Raw genomic sequence first — 20,738 nt, 5'->3', positions numbered from 1 at the left:
TCCATAGTATCCTTTCGTGTAAAATCTCAGTATGATATATCAGTGGACTTTCTCATTTAAACATTGAACAACCAACCAGTAAAAGCGTTACGTCTGGCGGCATGCAGACAGCCACACGCGTTGATGTATGCCGTTGATGTAAGTGAATCTCGAACGCTGGGTTTAGATCAACCTTTTCTTTAAATTATTCAGGGGGAGCCGTAACACCAACTACAACAACGACAACATCAACGCCAACTACAACTACCACCACGTCATCACCAACTACAACTACAACAGCAGTACCAACTACAACTACAACGTCAGCACCAACTACAACTACAACAACATCAACGCCAACTACAACTACGACAACGTCAACACCAACTACAACTACAACTACCACAACATCAACACCAACTACAACTACCACAACGTCAACACCAACTACAACTACCACAACGTCAACACCAACTACAACTACTACGACGTCAACGCCAACTACAACTACTACGACGTCAACGCCAACTACAACTACCACTACCTCAACACCAACTACAACTACCACAACATCAACACCAACAACTACAACTACAACTTCTGCTCCCAGCGTGGCATGCGAAGCTGGTTACACAGGCAATCCCGATGATGGTTTCTGCTACAAATATTTAGGAACTAGCACAAGATTTGGAGATGCAAGAAACAAGTGCACTGCAGAAAATGCTGATGTTACCGATGCGAGAACGGAAGAGGCACACAATTTCATTGTGGCTTTAAGAGACAGCAGCGGGTGAGTCAGTAACGTGGTTCCAGTGAGTGATTGATTGAGTGAGTGAGTGAGTGAGTGAGTGAGTGCTCAGTGAGTGTAGTTTTAGGCCGCTTTTAGCTATATTATAGAGGGGACCCCACAAGTGGGCTTCTCACATTGTACCCATCTGGGGTGACGAGCGAACGTTTTAACCTCTAGGCTACCCCACCGCCCCCGTAACTTATAATATACTCACCAGCAGTACGACCTTCCCTTCTGTATTTCCATTGAGTATCGGTGGTAGATGCATGAAGGAAAGATATGACGTGGTATCATTCACAGACATATTGCCAATTCAATCGTTCTCAGTAGTTGTTTGTTGTTTCGCATCACTTTGAGTGAGTGAGTGAGTGAGTGAGTGAGTGCTCAAAGCAACACAATTGGGAAATAAGGCGCCTAAGACTACACCATCATGATCAACTTGATCCAAGGTAACAGCTACCCCGTGTAGATCCGATCCGAGTTAGAACTGGTCATAAGATTCGACTAACGGGATCAACAGGGCAGGCTCGGAGACATGGACACACATGTTATCGTATCCCAGTCGTGTGACGGGGTGCTCATGCTGTTGATCACCACATTGTCTGGTCCGTACTAGACTATTTACATGCAGCCGTCATAAAGGTGTAATCTTGCTGAGTGTGGCATAGAACAACACGCAAATAAACAAAAACAAGTTTAAAATGACAGTGACTGCCGTTTATAAGCATGCAATTGTATTGTTGCTTTAGGTAAGTGTCGATTATGTCGGGAAGGTTTCGTGATCTTTCCTTATACTCGATACCAAGAATAACTGAACATCAAGTTTTGTGCCAGTTCTATTGCAACCTACCTCAAATAGACATGCTGTGAAGTGCAGCATTCCCTTCAGAATCAGAAAGGGATTGCAGATGTATACCGAAATACATAAGGGATGCGTGCGCGGTGGGCGAGCTGCTTAAAGCGCCAGGCTAGTGATCCAGCGAGGTTGACGTGACAGGGTCGAGCCCACCTGTGACCGGGTGTAAAATCCTTGGCGTCAACTATGTGTGCAGACTCTGTCCGTGTTGACACAACGTCTAGTGTGCAGTACGCGACAATGATATATGTACCCCAGTAGACCACTGACAAATATTCCCCATGATAAAACACCTATTTTACAAACACGTAAACGGACATATTCGAGATGAGGTTGTAGAGAATTAAGAAGAAGATTTAGAGAGCCAAGTATTGTTAATACTGAATCTTCATCCCACAGGAACCCGGATAACGGTGTGTTTTTGAATATGAAGTACAGAAGGAATGGGGGGTTCTGGTTTTGGAGGCCAAACAACTCTGACCGAGTAGAGGACTTCTACACAAACTGGAACACGGGGACGAGTGAGTTAATTTTTTGTATTGTTGTTTTTTAAGTATTCGGAGTGACATAAGTGTTCCCTTAAAAAACACTTTTTCGTAATTGTTTCTTTCGTAAATGATTATCGATATTAAACTTTATTAGAGTTTAAGGTAATATTGTACGATAGTTATTGTGGTACAAAAACAATTAACAACTTTCTCCTACAAGATACAAATTAAAATGTATCGATAATCGACCGATATTTAGTTACAGATTAGCGATCTCTATGATCAATATCAATAGATTAAAGATCAGTATCTCAGTGGTTCAAGGCTCCTTTTTACAGTATAATACCACCGCACCGCACCGCACCACGGCGCACCGCGGCGCATCGTATGGCATCGCATCGCTTCATTTATCTATACGTTGTTTCTGCTATGATCCTCTCTAGGCGCCGGACCTGATGGCTTTACGGATAGATGTGGCTACATCGGCGCCCAGTCCACCGGAAACAAATGGTTTGCTGCCAGGTGTAACGCGAACTTGGACATTATTTGTAAAAAGAACTCTTTGTCAAGCACATCGTCACGTGGTAAGCTTAATATTCCCAACGATTTATCTACCGATACTTGTTGTTTAATACCGGACAGGTCTATCATTCATTTGTTTAGATTTTTATCATCAAAGTCGCCGCGTTCAAGTGAGTGTGAGTGAGTGAGTGAGTGAGTTTAGCAATATTCCATGCATTCAGCATGAGCGAGTGAGAGCGTTCAGTTTTACACTCCGCAATATTCCAGCTATATCGGTGGTCTGTAAATAATCGAGTCTGGACCAAACAATCCAGTGATCAACAGCAGGAGCGTCGTTCTGCGCAATGGGGAACCGATTACATGCGTCACCCAAATCCCGTCAGTCGCCTCTCACGACAAGCATAATTATAGTCGCCTTACATGGCACGCATGGGTTGTTGAAGGCCAATTTTGACCCGGACCTTCACGGGTTTCATTCGCATTCAAACACCTGATCCAATTAGTTGCAAAAGACGTTTTGTTTGTAAATAATCGAATCTGGTCTGGACAGTGCTGTGATCAACAGCATGAGTAACGATCTACTCAACTGGGATATGATGACATGTGTCCACCAAGTCAGCGAACCAGAACACCCAATCCCGTTATTCGCATCTTGTAAGCATGAAGACCAACCACAGATTAATGTTTAAAAGTTTGTAATGAAACTGACTTTTCTAAGCAACTGTGTTTGTTTAGTTAGATGTACCGCATTTCTTTATAGACTCGCTTCTCATCCGACATCGACGTTCCCTCACCATCTGCGAGGACAGGAGAGCTGATTGCGAGGCTGTAATCGACTACATACCTAACATGTGTTCGGCGTATACAACGTACGCTCAATATTGTCAGGCTACCTGTGGCAGCTGCAACCCTAACGGTAAACTGTTGTCTGTTATCGTGTCTGTCTTGTGGTTAAAGCGCTATAAAGTTTCATAGACGTTATGATCAAAAACGTTCGGACTGGAGACATGAAAAAGCAAGTTCAAAGATGTTGAAATGAATAGTTTCTGTAACAGGACAGATTTTTTATGAAGACAGGAATATTGTCTATTCTACTACTTAGCAAGTATTAGATGAGCCACGACCTGACAAGTGACCCCAATTTGCATATAAGGGAACGCCCTCCAGAACGTTCCATTCGAAACAAGCGGGAAACAGTTTGTCGTCTAAATATTGAAACGTTCCATTTCCTCGTGCGAATCGTGTCGTGATGGTGTTTTACTTAACGTAATCGAGACACGTGTTAAATAACAGCGGCATTGATTTCACGCCACGGTTAGCATGTATTGCACGTGCTTAAAGGTCATATGCAACCAAACAGTCAAACTTAATTAAAACACAGTTATCACTTGTTCATGGTGTATCAAATGCATTGGTGATTGTGAAAAAGAAATAAACAAATTAGTAAGCGTATAATCGCAAGTCAAAAGTGCAATATTTGGTACTTGGATTTGCCTCCCTCCAAACGAAGAAGCCTCGACACCGAACCCAGTCTGAGCCGGTGGGTGTGCACTCATGTGTAACGAAGCCATGTCATTTGCCACTGGTTCATTTGCCGATACGCTTAGCCGGCAATTTTTTTATGCCTAAAAAGCCCGATAGGTGTTAATTTCAAATTGCATCGAATCAGTGAAATTGTGCATTGCATATTGTCATCAGCAGGGAGGCAGACATATAGGTGTGAATAAACCAGACTTTGAGTTTTCTTTGTGACAGAGTCTGCTTGTCACAATCAACATGTTTTGTTTTTTTATGTAACGAGTAGATTATTTACGTGTTTGAGTACACAACCAAGATTTCACTACTGTACACGACCTCATACTTCGGGCAGGCATACTGTTTCAAGCTCCGCGAACTTTTCACAGCGCGTTCGTTATGAGCGCAGCATAGCTGTTGAAACCACTTTTACCCCCAGCTCTAGGGTAAAATTAGTGAATCGTTTTATTTCGCGGGCCTTTTCTATCGCGTTTTTTCAGCTTTATAGGCTGAATTGGCATTTTTGATGATTTGTTCCGGCAAATGCATACCGAAAGGTATCAGAATCTGCAAAGTTCCGTTTTACGTTGCATGTGACCTTTAATCGCAACAAAGTGTATTCGTCCAGATTACTTGCCACGCCTGCTTGTCACAAACGTGTTCACTGGGCAGGCTCATCTAATACTCGTCAATCAGTAATATAGCACATGACACATATAACAATATATATAATATAGCACATGACACATATAACAATATATATAATATAGCACATGACCAGATAATGAGCATGAGCGCCGATACACGCCTGTATGATACGACTGCATATGTCAACTGAGTCAGCAAGCCTGACCATCCGATCACCTTTTACGACGAACATTCCCTGAATCGTTTACGACGATCAAACCCTGATCTTCTCGGGTTCCTAAAGAACGGATACCATCTTAAGTATCAGAAAGGAAGAAACGACATGCTGTCATGTCTGAACAGATAAAGATTGAGCAAAAAGTTTGTTGATCAAGTACAGTTGTTGAATATGTAGAGGTCATATTAAGGGATGGTTTAAGCCCGGGGTTTAAGCAGTCGCTCTTCAGGCAAGCTGAAGACTCGGGTTCAATAACCCACATGGGTACCTACCCATTAATGGTATCCCCAGCCGTGATAATGCACAAATATTGCTAAAAAGAGGCGTATAATCGTAATTACTGATTAACTTCTCTGAAGCTCCTGTTGTCGACTTACGTCACTGCGTCTTGTTTTTGCGTTCAATGTTTGAGCAGTGCAAAAATGAATTCAAGCTGAAGTGACTGAAGCGCTCGTATAATGAAAGTAATTTAGCTATCGAATCACGTTGTGCTCTTCCGCTTTGGGCAGCTGTCACCTGCAGCGTCCCGACCCCCCAGCCCGGAGACAACACGGTTCTGCAGAGCGCTTCCTCACCCCGGACCCCCGGACAGGTGATTCAGTACGCCTGTACTTCTGGAGTAATCGCTTCCGGGAATCTACAACGCGCCTGCAAGAGGGATGGGTCTCTTACTGGGGGTCCCCCGACCTGTGCAGGTGAGATTAACGAAAATTAGATTATGTATGTTTCTGTGTATGTCTGTGTGCGTTCTCCTGTTCCTGTACATAATTAAGATTGAGCCTGACGATCCAGTGATCGATAGTGTGGGCAAAATCCCGACCACAGCATGGCAGCCTGTCAAACCATAATCCAGTCTCGGCCAGACAATCTAGTGATTGTTATTAGTAAGCCAGGGCCTGGTTACAGTAGAGTTACAGCTATATGACATCAACTCTGTATATAATCAACTCTGAGCCAGACGATCTAGTGATTGGTTACAACAAGGTTATATCCCAATGACGACGGCCTGTTGATAATCCAGTTTGGGTCAGAAGGTATGGTGATTGATAGTGTTAGCAAAAGATTGATTACAACAAGCTTCTCTTCTAGTGACCCCGGCCTGTAGATAATCCAGCCTGGGTAAAAAAATCTGGTGATTGATATTGTGAGCAAAAGACTTGTTACAGCAAGATTCTATCCCAGTGGCGGCGGCCTGTCCACAATCACCTCCCAGACAATATAGTTAACAATGTTGTGAGCACAAGTTCGGTCAAAGCACGGTTCCAGCTATATGACGTCAGCCTGTATATAATCAGATCTTACCCGTACAATCAAGTGATTGATACTGTGACCATACGGCATGTGGCACCAAGGTTCCACCATGCATATAATCCTGAACCAGGGATTGTAGCTGCAGTGAACGGTCGACGGGATCCGAGTACAGTGAGACTCAATCAACCAGGTCAGAACTTGATGGTCGTATTGTATCCGTGCATTAACTTTTCCTCTTCAGATGTGTCAGCTACAACGTCTTTCGTCACCAAGGGCGAGCTACGTCCCTTGCAGTTCGCATCGCCAAGAATACAATTCTACGGTCCCTCCCCGCTAACTAGCATCACACGGTCAGGACGGGTAGTCAGGTGGAGAGCGTACTGTCGGGAACCGGGTACCATCAGACTGATGATCATGAGGAACGTCGGCAACGAGTGAGTAATAACACTTATGTTATTGAGCAACATGATGGAGGTACCTATCTTCAGCTATCGTTGTGATGCATAGACGTCCACTTCTTGGTCTCTCCACGGTGACCCCAGTCTCTCTGGGTGCTGAATAAGTCTTATACACCTGATAGGGTGGCGTCGGAGGGCGCTGGCAACAGCATTATGCGTCTACTCTCTCTTCAGTTGTTAATCGTGGCATATTTCTCGCACTTGTGTAACCTATCAAGTATTCTAGTCTCTCTTTATGTCATATAGAATCATTCGACACCTGAAATGTACTATTCATTGATTCATTTAGCTGTGTGTAAACAGAAAATGAAAAAATGTTCCTTTGCAAACAAAAATGTTAGCCAAGATAATTTTGGATGTTCCTAAACACTTTTTCACAGTCTCAAAGATACGATTTACTTTTTTCCACTAAAGCTAATCAGCAGAAAGTGTTTTAAAAGATTTAAAAACAGGAATGATTCTTTTACAATTTTACATACTCTACAACAGAATTTTATTTCAACCTTTCTTTTGTATATCTAAATCAGATTTATGGATGTATTATAGCATGGTCGAAAATAGAACAATCTAATTGTTCTAAAAAAGATGCATTTCACCTAAATATCAGAGTTTGAATATTGTATTTCGTAATTTGCGTAAAGCTGTGTTGTTAAGCTTCCTATAAACTAATGCATTCTCACATATCTTTGATAGTATTTCAGTAATTTATAAAGGTAAAAGGGTAACGTTTCTTTTGACATTTAGTATACACTGAACGACAATCATCAGCTACGTGATATCTACGGGACGCGGTGGGCTAAAGCGCCAGGCTAGTGATCGCGGTTGATCCTCGGACCGGGCGTAAACCTTGGCTGTCAGCTTTTTGTGCACTCATTCAATGTTGTCACAACCTCTAGTGTACAGTGCACAACCCACGAATCCGTTGGTATATGACCAGATGGTGGCCACATGAATACGTGCATACACCTATTTGCGGGGACAGCAACGTGCAGTAAATTTGGACAAAGTACTGTGACTATGTGTCCCAGTCCATCTAGCTGGGAATTGGGTACCTCGTTCGGATGAGAGAGCCACTATAAACTCGGTGCGCCTAGTGGCAGCAAGAGTTGTATACTCCCAGTGGAGTTGAGAGTAATAATGCGATGTGACGCTGAGACGGACATCCAACGATGGAGGGAAACAAATACCAGCGCCTTGGGCAAGCTATAGTTTCATGGATATGTGCGCTATACAAATATCCCATAATAATACTAATAATAACATACGTTCCACACACATACCCCTTTCTGTTTGTAGCGTGGAGATCACAGGCACCAACGACGTTAACTGTAGACGGAACAGAGTCATGGAATGGGACATACCTACTTCTCAGAGAATACCCGTACAGTCAGGGGACTTCATCGGAGCATCTGATCTTGCTGGAGGCCGTCTAATGTACAGCTACTGCGACGACTTCAGCAACTACGGGTACCTGGAGTACAACTTCGTCAGTAATTCGGTTTTGGTTCCTGGAGCTCGACTAGCAAGGGACTCGAACTACTTCCTCTGTCTCGTTGTGCCAGTCAATGCTGTGATTGGACCATAGACATGACGATAACCAAAGGCACCGACGTGACCATCGTTTCCGAGAACTATGCATTTCGAAATTTTTCTGTATATGTCAAAATTTTGACAATTTAGACTGATTCAGTTTGTACATGTTCAAACGTTCTGAAATAAACACTTCAGCGGCCGTGATATCACGTGTTTACATGTCCTAAACAAGAGCGAATGGAAATGTTTTGAGCTACTTTAGCAATATTTCAGCACTATTACGACGGGCGACATCAGAAATGGGCGTGACACGTTGTTTCCATGTGGGGAATTGATCACGGCTCTTCATCGTTAACAACTAGAAATGGGCTTGACACATTGTATCCATGTAGGGAACTGACCACATGCCTTCAGTGTTTACCACTAGAAATGGGCTTGACACGTTAATATTGTATCTATGTGGGGAACTGACCACATGTCTTCATCGTTAACAACTAGAAATGGGCTTGACACATTGTATCCATGTGGGGAACTGACCAAATGTCTTCATTGTTAACCACTAGAAATGGGCTTGACACATTGTATCCAAGTGGGGAACTGACCAAATGTCTTCATTGTTAACCACTAGAAATGGGCCTGACACATTGTATCCAAGTGGGGAACTGACCAAATGTCTTCATTGTTAACCACTAGAAATGGGCTTGACACATTGTATCCAAGTGGGGAACTGACCAAATGTCTTCATTGTTAACCACTAGAAATGGGCTTGACACATTGTATCCAAGTGGGGAACTGACCAAATGTCTTCATTGTTAACCACTAGAAATGGGCTTGACACATTGTATCCAAGTGGGGAACTGACCAAATGTCTTCATTGTTAACCACTAGAAATGGGCTTGACACATTGTATCCAAGTGGGGAACTGACCAAATGTCTTCATTGTTAACCACTAGAAATGGGCTTGACACATTGTATCCAAGTGGGGAACTGACCAAATGTCTTCATTGTTAACCACTAGAAATGGGCTTGACACATTGTATCCAAGTGGGGAACTGACCAAATGTCTTCATTGTTAACCACTAGAAATGGGCTTGACACATTGTATCCAAGTGGGGAACTGACCAAATGTCTTCATTGTTAACCACTAGAAATGGGCTTGACACATTGTATCCAAGTGGGGAACTGACCAAATGTCTTCATTGTTAACCACTAGAAATGGGCTTGACACATTGTATCCAAGTGGGGAATTGACCAAATGTCTTCATTGTTAACCACTAGAAATGGGGATTGACACACTGTATCCAAGTGGGGAATTGACCAAATGTCTTCATTGTTATCCACTAGAAATGGGCTTGACACATTGTATCCATGTGGGGAATTGATCACGGGTCTTCGGCGTTTAACACATCAGCGTTAACTCACTCCCCTCTAAGCAAGAAGAGTGATTGGTTTGGGATTAAGAAAAGAAACAATTATTCCGAGTTCAGTCTAATTATCACGTGGCAATGTAGAAAGAAAAGAGGGCCTCGAAATGATGAAAGTCATGAGCGGCACGATTATCGCGCCCCCTGTATGAAGAATGATGAGCATCTTTACTTTGGTCTACGCATTCTAATCACTGCGCATGCCCAGATTAAGCATGTTGTGGTTGGCTGTTGTTTTCTGTCGCACACAACAGTATTCAAACCTTATGGCGGCGATCTATAAACAATACAGTCTGGACCAGACAACCCGGTCATCAATGTTGATCTGCGCAGTAGGGACACGTTGGCATTTGGGTTGTTGTGGATGTTGCGATCGTGCTGCGTGGAGGAATACGTCCCAACCGGATGTAGCGTTCCTGGGCGGCGGTGGTAACTCTAGGTCGACCTGGGCTGGGTCTGTCATTAACTCTCCCAGTACTGTTGTATCGAGTCCATAGGTTTGAGATAACCTGTCTGGACTTTCCCAAGTGACTTGCCTTTTCATGCTGCGATGCCACTACTGCGATGGTGTTCTGTCGTTGAACTTCTGTCAGTCTTGGCATTATTTTGTCATCTGCAGTGGCTATAAGCAATGCATTTGGAGTACCGTTGATTTGGATTTTTAAAGACTACAGACATAATCTTCAGCTCTAGGGGATACACAATTCTATGAAAAGCGTGCATTTCATATAGCTTGCGTTTAACGATTCACTACAAACGCGAGTGTTACGTTTGAAGAGTACATGCATATATCCTGACAGGTACAGCAGCATGAGCATCGATCTGTAGAATCGATGACATGTGTCAACTAAGTCACGAGGCGACTACCAGGATCGGGTGGTCACCTTGTTTGGCACATGTCGTAGTATCCCAATGGCACAGATCGATGTTCATGCTGATGATCACTGGATTGTCTGGTACACACGCGATTACTCCCACTCACTCACTCACTCACTCAAGTGAAGTGTAAGATAAGCAAACAAACATCAAACAAGCAAAGAACAATTTTAGGCTGATTGTACGCCCGTTGTGGACATGTTAAACAATAGCCTTTCAAAAAGCTATGGAAGTTAAGAAAGGGCAACAGACTGGACTTTCCTGAACTGAACTGTTATATACCATTCTAACAGTATACATAAACAGTTTTGACTTAAGTGAAAATGTGCGAGGGATTTGTTCACATTTGTAACACATAATTGTGTTTCCTCCTAGATATTAATAATTTTATTTTATTTTTCTTCGAATAAAAACGCATTTTTAAATATGTCACAACTTTTTCCTGAAAGCCTCAATAATCATTTCTTTGTTAATCTCAGTTTAACTGTGAATATTCAAGGTGTAAAGTACTCAGTATGTCATTACTGATGTAAACATTGTAATCCTCATTCATATTTACACATTTGAAAACTTTCATATTTGTGTATATGATATTCTGCTTCAAAGTATTGTATTTTTAATCCACATAGAAATCTACGATATTCGTGGCTTCCATCCTTTTGTCATATACCTTAGCGTTTTCCTGGTAATACCGGATTGTAATATTTTCGTGCCACTTATATAATGATAATCGGCTATGACCTTAAATGATCGTGTGAAGGATGACACATAAACATCTCATATCTTGCTATAAAATCTTTCTGTTGAAATGTTCACTTTCACGCTAGTTTTTACGAAAGCCTAATTCTGCCACTTTCGTAGCATAAAATATTTTTTTCAAAGACAACTCTCGTTACTTCGACTATTTACTTGTTGCTTCGAGTATTTTCCCGTTATTTCAATATTTTTTCGTTGCTTCGATTAATTTCTAGTTAGTTCGAGAATTTTCTCGTTACTTCAAGTTGTCTTTTTTTGAAAAACTTGAAATTTCGAATATTTTCTCGTTATTTCAGTTATTTTTTCGTTCCTTCGATTAATTTCTCGTTCCTTCGAGTATTTTCTCGTCGCTTCAAGTTTCAGTCAAAAGCTTGAAATGACGAATATTTTCTCGTTACTTCAAGTTTCTTTCAAAAACTTGAAATTTCGAATATTTTCTCGTTATTTCAATTATTTTCTCGTTCCTTCGATTACTTTCTCGTTACTTGAAATTACGGGAAAATACTCGAAGTTACGAGAAAATTATTGAAATAACGAGAACATAATCGAAGCAACGAATAAATAAGCTTTAATTGTCTTTGAAAAATTATTTTATGCTACAAAAGTGGCAGCATTAGACTTAAATAAGTTTTAGGGTAGTTTAGTCAATAAAGGGTTTATGGTTCATGTCTCCAATAAAGTACAAAATTCAAAACAGCTCCATCAAGCTTTACGTAATAGAATGCGTGTCTGCTAGGTTGGTGTATACCTTCTTTCCCCGTCTGTTCATGTGTTCTCTGGACAGTGTAAATGTGTGTATCGACCTATATTGTCGACCTGTATTGTACATGTAGGTAAACATATTCATGTTTACAAAAACACCTCTCGACCACACACATAGAGGTGCCCCAAGCCCGTTTAATCTGCTGTCTCCAAACATTGAAGTTCAATGTCTGCTAACTGAAAATATTGTCAAATCAAAATGGGGTGTGGTGGGTGATCTTGAGCGCCAGGCTCACATCTAGCGAGCTTAAAGTGCTGGGATCGAACCCACCTGTGAACACCTTGTTCGCAGACTCTTTTAGTGTTGTCACAACCCCGAATGCACTTAAAAGAACCCATGAATCCGTTGGTTAATGACCAGACAGCGGCCACACGAATACGTGCAATCTGGTGGCCACATGGATACGTTTAAACACCCAGTTGCGTTCGCAGGAACATGCAATAAAACTTGGAGAAAGTACTGTGTCCCAGTACATCCAGCTTTGAACGACGTGGAGGGATGGAAACCACATTACCTTGGTGCGCCTAATCGAGTTGCATGTTCCTCATGGAGTTGGAAAAAAAAAAGAAAAATACGTTGAAATTGATATCCAATGATCGGAGGCAAACACAACGCCTTTGAGCAGCTGATCTAGATACTGGCGTTGTACAGATATTAGTATATATGTATCTCATGCCAGTTAAGAAATAAAAGTCTCAACCCAAGTAAATCTAATTTGCACCAACTCAATTAACTAATGATTGCCACAATTGTGTTTCCGATGCTGTAGAAGAGGATGTATTTCAAGTTCAAAGTATTACATGTGACCGTGCAACGTAGCAGCAGTGTTCACAGTACACGACCCGTGAAGATCCGGGACAGAACTGGTTTTCAGTAGTCCATGCTTCTTGTGTGGCTCGTTGACACATGTTAACGTATCCAAATTGCTCAAGATGTTGTACCGGTATTTCCATTCGATGATATCACAAAAGTTATACATCGTGATATGACACAATACCGGCAAGGATATATTTCTATATGACCTATTGGCACTGTACACTTGTAGGGAGTCGAACCCGGGACGTGACGAACGGACGCTTTAACTACTAGGATAGGCCACTACTCCACATCTTGATAAAACGGACAACATTGATCCAAATAGTGTACAAACGAGAACATTACTACACACGTTTATGTCATGAAGACGGATTCATATCACAGCTATTGAATGGATAAGAGGAAGCTTTATCGAAGCTTTAACAAAGCATCTAGGATTTCCATCAATTACTATGTGTCATATAAAAGTTGGACAGGTGGACAGACACTGCATTAGAGGAAAAAATATAAGTTGTAATACGTAACACCATGGATAAAAACGTGACTTTAGCTAGCACCTGCATTATGAAACAGACCAGTTAATCTCTTAAATCCAATAAGTAATTTCTATATTGCAAGACAGGTTTGTGGGATATTGTTACATTGTATTATTACGTATATTATTTATTTTCCCCGTTTCCGGTTGGTAGGGACAATTTCCTTTAAAGAGTTATACGGTGATTAAATCCCCCAAAGAAACGTATAAGACAAAATATGACTTGGATGATATATTACCATGAATATGGATATCCGTTGCACAAATTGCACTTGCATGTGGAACGGGTGCGGTTTCTATAAAATGCCAGTTAAATCAAAGAGGGACCAGTGGACATCCTTGCACCACACCAAGTCGGGTTATTCAACAAGCCAAGTAAGTACTACTGCAATTATACTTTTCTTACCAAAGTCATCGTGAAAAAAATATTATGAAGTCGTGTATGTCATGAATTAATGTTGATGGGTTAATAGTGTTGTTGTTGTGTCACATATTTGAGGGTATTTTTCATCACCTTTTTGCGTGGAATTTAGAACAGCGAAAATGTCAGCGACGGCGTAGCTTGTAACACCAAAACGTCACTTACATTAATAATAATGAAGCTGTATATCCATAAAAGTTCACAATTTTACTAGTATTCCGGACACTTCCAATAAATATACTCACTCTTTGAAAAAGATAATTCCAAACGTTGATAATTACTGAAGGATATTGAAAGACGTCTTCACCACAGAACAATTCATTTCCAAAAGAAATAATGATTTTAAAGCTTCTCAACCAAATGGTTTCCGCTCTTCGCAGTATTTAATCTTGAATAACTACATAACCAAAATACAATACTTTTGATATCTATATTGAATGCGGCGTATTGGGAGCCACACAAAAACCTTCCAATCATCTAAAACCGATTCGACAGTGTAAGTATCTACGATATGTATTTTTTCATAACACACATTCAGTCTTATTACGCGGCCTGTTCTTGTTTTGTTCTTATTCCGCTTATGTATTCATGATTCAAATTTACATCATATATTTCACCATGCAATTGCTCAGTGGGACCCAAGTCTGAGGGCTTAAAGCTTAACCTGAGTGATGTGTTTAGATTCTTCTGGTTACACTAATCATGTAAATTTCAGTAACAACGTCATTTGGAGTGAGTGAGTGAGTGTAGGTTTACGCCACACTCAACAATATCCCAGCTATATGGCGGCGGTCTGTAAATAATCGAGTCTGGACCAGACAATCCAGTGATCAGAAATATGAGCATCAATCTGCGCATTAGGGAACCGATGACATGTGTCAACCAAGTCAGAGAGCCTGACCACCCGATCCCGTTAGTCGCCTCTTACGACAAGCATAGTCTTTTATGGCAAGTATGGGTTGCTGAAGGCCTATTCTACCCCGAGACCTTCGCGGGTACTTCATTTTGAAAAGTTTGTTCATGGAAGCAAAGAAACAATAGGGGTAGCTATAAATTTTGCTAATATCACAGTTATTGTCTGTATTCAGTCGTGATGATCTTGGTAAAAATTGGTCTTCAGTAGTCCATGCTTGCGACCAAGAGGCGACGAAGGGTCGGGTGGTCAGACTTCCTGACATTGTTGACACATGTTAAAGTATCCCAGTAGTGTAGATCGATGTTTATGAAACTGTCCACGCGATTATTTACAGACGACCGCCATGTAGCTGGATATATATATTGCAGAATGCGGCGTAAAACAACTTTTCACTCACGCACTGTATTTTGCATATATATGAACCAGCACTAGAAGTGCGACAGTCATTTCGCCTGAATCCTGACAACCATGTGGCCGTGCAACACAAACTGTAATGATATTTTACATCGATTTAGGTTGTTCACAGCCGTTCTGAACACTAACCAGTCATGTAAGGACGTGACTTCTTATTATGAGGTGAAATCCCGATGTAATGCATGTCCTATACGTCTACCTACGTGCAGGGGAAATATCAAATGGTATTATTACAATGACTCGAATTAGTTTAAGGCCTCTCTGAACTTTCTGATGTTAGATGGATACAGTTTTGGTGAAGTCCATCGGTGTTATGCTGTCGAACAAAACGAAACTAAAACTATTGTGAACCTTGGATTCGAACCAAGTATCTTTAGTTTCTTGCACGCACAAGAGACACCAGTGTCAAATGTTTTGCTTGAACCTAATCGCCATGCGTTTAATTTCAACGTCATTTGACGTGGCAATATATCTTCACATCACACTCAATAAAGCTATACGTCAGTTGAATACGAGCAGTAAACCTAAGAAACTAAAACGTGAAGATTACCTAATTTTTGCTATTGTTTATTTGTAGAATCTTACTGAAACATACAATATGCTATATAAGGTTGTTTATTTCTGGAAACATGCAAATCCAAATAGCGAACTGAAAAGACAACGGATTTAGCAATCGGCATACATTCATCTTCAGATGACTATGTGTTCATAACAGTGTCTACGCTAGCTAATATTGTAAGGTGAAAGAACATGCCATCTCGAGTCCATAAAACAGCTTGAAGCATTCGCGATATAGCTGTCGCTTTTCATTGATTAACTGGACGACAATGCATGCACCCGCTGAGCATGATAAACAGTTTTGTAGTAATCAAATAAACGCTATGAAAGGCAAACAGAAAATAGCTTTCAAGAAACAAAAAAAAATCGGACAATGACTATCTAGACCATGCTTGACATATTCATGCAACTCATTTCGTTTCGTTGTGTTGGTCTCTGGTATTGCAGCCTCTGTAATGGTGGGGTATTTGGGTGAGGTATGTCGAGACATATACCTTGTATTTAAATGAATTGTTGAACGAGATACCGATTGTTCATGCTTGACTTCGCAGGTAACTCGTTGGCTATGTTTCCTTTTCTTACACTGACTCTTTGCGGTTAATCTTACGCATATATCTACAGATTCCGTTTTCATAAACAAGCAAGACAGTACATTGACACAGACCCCACACATGGGAAGTTAGTAGGTCTGTCAGATCTGCGTGTCATCGGGCTCTGTGAGTGCAGCAGTAAATTACTTCGTGTTCATTCAGTGAGTCACATTTTCCATCAAATATTTGTATATGAGAGAGCTTCAGAAACCATCCCGACTTAGTTGAGCAAATCACTTCCTGAGTCACAGCGTGTCGGTGTTTCGTAAGAAGACCAGGATTTTATCTGTAAACAGTGTAAGTTCTTAGCGTTAACTTCTCTGAGTGGCACATTAAGGAGCTTTGGAATCAGATACGAACAAACTTTATGGATGAAAAAGTAATTGCTTTGCTTGATAACCCCTGACTGTACAACTGATTCTGTTGAACCTCGTATCAATTGATTGTTTGTTGTTGAACGCCAAGCGCAGTTATATCCCAGATATGTGCCGACAGTAAATATACGAGTTTTCGAAAACCACTTGTCTCCCGTTGGAAATGTTCAGACTAAATCATCCGTATCTACATCATTCATCTATCACCTGTAAATAAATTAATTTTACTCTTATTACCCTGCATGATGCTTGTTTTCCGTCATATTTCAATACTCATACAGAAAACCCAAATCTCAAAAGGCCATTCTAATTTGTTTCATTGTGTTTACAGGAATGGGTTACAAATTTATGAAGGCTTTGTGGGGGTACGGTTTGCATATTTCAGTATGGTTATGGGTATCTGTGAATGATGTCGTTGAACAACATTAGAAGTGACGCAAATTCGACTCACTCGGCTACATGAATGTTGTTCGCTCTTTCAGATCATGTCCAGATTTTCTCTGTTCATCTGTGTGGCATTTGCGTGTATCGTTACCAGCAGCTCCAGACACGTAGGCGTCATGGTAATGCGATAGATATAAGATCACATCCTACATGTTTATATAACTGCCATATGAGGGATATTGTTGAATGTACTGTACACACAAGTAGATCAAGAATTGGTCCAGTAGACCCGCTGTCTTACGAAACGGTGGTATATGTGCATATCAAATTGAGAGGTTTAGTATCACAGTGCTGTTAGAGTGAGTGGGCAAGCGTATAATCAATCTCTACTCCCTGGGGAACATCCAACTCTTGCTGCGACTACACTGAGTTAATGTGGTATTTCCATAATTACGAGGTACCCAGTCACAACCGGGTTGCATTGTCACAGTACCAGTTTACTGTACGTTGCTCTGCCCGGAACTAGGTGTCTGCATGTATCCGTTTGGCCATCAACAGAAGTGCACAGGGTTGTGTACTGTACACAGGAGGTTGTGACAACACTGAAAGAGTCTACACACAAAGTTGACTCAAGGGTTTATAACCCGGTTCGAAGTGGGCACCTCATGTACTCTGAAACACTCGCCTGGCGCTTGAGACAGCTCACCCACCAACGCCCCACGCATTACTTCATGAACTTATTGCTGTCAAGCAAGAATCACCGAACCTCATCAGTGGCTCAGTAATGAGATCAGTGTGATTGTCATTTTATATTTTATGTGCTGACGTGTCACAGTGCAGTGATTATTTGAAAACGTCCTGGAAGCACTCGAAGTCACATTCGCGCACCAACATGGACCACGTTTTGTGTTTTGAATAAACGCCAAAGCACACACGGCTTGTATTGCTACGGAGTAGCTCCTACAGAAGGACGTAACTACCTGAAGAGTACAATCACAAGTACTCAGTCCAGACTTTTCGTCCATCGAAGATGTCTGGGATATCTTTGCATGTCGACAACCATGGCCTCTCTCGACGAACATGGCACTGCCCTGCAGGAAGAGTGGGATGGAGCGACACGTTGACTCTGAACGTTTGATTGAGTGAACGTTTGATAGAGTGCATACCTCGTCAAATCCGAAACTGTCTCGAGAACAGAGGGAATAATGCCATATTTCTATAAGTTGTCTTTTCATGGATAATGACGTGATGAAAAGTTGGACGGTCCTAGTGGGACGGATTGATTGGCCCATGTCATCGGTTCCCAAGTACGCAGATCGATGGTCACAGGATTGTCTGGTCCAGACTCGATTACTTACAGACCGTCGCCATATAGCTGGAATATTGCTGAGTGCGGCGCAAAACTAAACTCACTCACTCACTATGACATTACGAATATACAATACCAACAGTAGACACACCGTTACATTGACTATCAACTTATTATTAATATTAGGTGTGGGCTGTTTCCATTCAGGTTGGATATTACTAAAAGAGATGCGAAACAACAACCAACTACTGGGAACGATTGAATTTGCAATATGTCTGTGAATGATACCACGTCATATTTTTCCATTATTCATTATATATTCCATTATGCAGCTACCACCGATACTCAATGGAAATACAGAAGGGAAGGTTGTACTGCTGGTGAGTATATTATAAGTTACGGGGGCGGTGGGGTAGCCTAGACGTTAAAACGTTCGCTCGTCACGCCAGATGGGTACAATGTGAGAAGCCCACTTGTGGGGTCCCCTCTATAATATAAATAAAAGCGGCCTAAAACTACACTCCCTCACTCACTCACTTTCTCACTCACTCATACACAACCGGGCCTCGGGATTAAAGCGTTTGCTCGTCCTGGGACTTTAAAGAGTGTAATGTTGAAGCATAATTCTGTGGCACCCCGCCGTGGTATGGCAGGAATATTGTTGAGAGCGGCGTAAAACACTCAATCAATAACTCACAAACAAAATAACATCAACAAAAACGAAATTAACGTTGTTCAACATTCTTATCACGTACTCCATTTGATTTGTTGTTTCCGTATAATTGATTTTTACTATCTAGGTAATTTCACAGATTTCTGCATGAAAATAGGTATTCTCTAACGCTGGGTAGGCGGTATGGAAACTTTTAGTGGTTGTCACACCGGGTTCGATGCCCGCATGCGGATGAGAATTAAACCCACTTCTAGGGTCTCACGCCTTGGTATTTTTGGAAATTTTCTAAATGCTGCGTAAACCTAAACTCAAGCACTCATTCTTGTATCATCGTTGAGTTCACTCACTCAGTTTTTATGTTATATTCAAGGGTGACGGGTCGGCGCATATGGTGCCTCGCTTTATGAATCGAGGAGTTGAGGTCGTCTCACCAGAACAGGTACGTGGACAAACATCCTATTTTGAAACACGTCGCTCTTTAATTCATTATAAAAATTAATTCAGTCAATATACTTTATATAGATTCAGGTACTTTTTTTACCTTTATCTTTACGGAAACGTCGGTAACATTTGGTACAGATGGATGGGAAGACTTTGAATGTAATGGAAAATGTACAGAAAATTACCTATTACTTTACAACGATTCCATTTCTGAGACAACAGGATTTATACTTTTTTACGTTTCTAATTGATTGAGTTTTTGCGTTGATGGACATCTGTAGCAATATGGTTTCATATACAATTTGTATAGGTATTATATGTATGTACATATTAATATACAATGGAACTCGTCTTCAGCATTGTCTTCACAAAAAAAACATTTTTCTTTCTGTTGTATTGACATCACTGCATTTGCCAGTTTCTGTGAATAAATTATGAGAACTTAGTTGGAATATGCAGGCAGCTTTTCAGTCTGTGGGGGAACGACTGGTCGGGTGGTTAGCAACATTCTTGATTTCCACATGGACAAAAGGTGTATGTGCAAAAAGGAAGAACACCATACACTTCAGTAGTTTGCAAAACGGAGGATGTAGTCTTGTTATATCCCAAAAGGGATACAGTGTCATATACGCCCCAGAAAAGCCCTCAACGCCCATTTGTTGGACACATTTGTGTCATTGTGTTCACATCGCAACATGATTTGTGACAGCTGTCCAAAAAGACAACTAGGAAAGAAACAAAACTGCCCCTTCCTAAACACGCCACCTGTCCCCACCCGAACACCCGCTTCTAACGCCTATAGACAATCACATATAAGAGATATGACAGTAAAACATGTTCTTGTTCAATTTCTCACAAAGGAGACAGATTACCACGGAGCTGGAGCAGATAAACAGGCCGAGCTGGAAAAGGAGGTAAGTTAACCACCAACAGTCGTTTCTAGCGCTTGTCAATGTGCGTGTTTTGCCAGTTTCAAAATGTATTTTAAAGCTTCGACTTGGACTGAAAAGCTGAACTTCGAATGCCATTCTGTCCATGTATTACTTAAACGTGTATATTTAATTATAAATGAAATTCAAATGGTGTCGTTTGCTCTGATGAACACTGGATGGCCTGAAATTTGAAACTGAAAGCTTCGTCTTTTCTCACCAGGACGATCCTTTCCAAATGCAAGTTGCAACTGTCATTGAAACTGTTATTTTGTGTCATCGCTTGGAGTAATGTTCAGTCA

General features: G+C 41.3%; 1 protein-coding gene and 1 pseudogene across 1 annotated transcript in view; both read left to right on the top strand.

Moving 5' to 3' along the window:
- The window catches only part of LOC137266094 (uncharacterized), a 31,084-nt pseudogene extending 22,774 nt beyond the window's left edge, over positions 1–8,310 (top strand).
- A 10,409-nt stretch (positions 8,311–18,719) lies between these two features.
- Positions 18,720–20,738, top strand: part of LOC137266137 (uncharacterized) — a 50,503-nt gene continuing 48,484 nt past the window's right edge. The window contains exons 1-3 of the mRNA XM_067801627.1: positions 18,720–18,773; positions 19,437–19,505; positions 20,368–20,421. Coding sequence (XP_067657728.1) covers positions 18,720–18,773; positions 19,437–19,505; positions 20,368–20,421 — 177 coding nt within the window. The remainder of the gene's footprint in view (positions 18,774–19,436; positions 19,506–20,367; positions 20,422–20,738) is intronic.

The sequence above is a fragment of the Haliotis asinina genome, chromosome 15 (assembly GCF_037392515.1).
Source record: "Haliotis asinina isolate JCU_RB_2024 chromosome 15, JCU_Hal_asi_v2, whole genome shotgun sequence".
Classification (NCBI taxonomy): domain Eukaryota; kingdom Metazoa; phylum Mollusca; class Gastropoda; order Lepetellida; family Haliotidae; genus Haliotis; species Haliotis asinina.
This window is presented reverse-complemented; position numbering and strand designations above follow the sequence as displayed.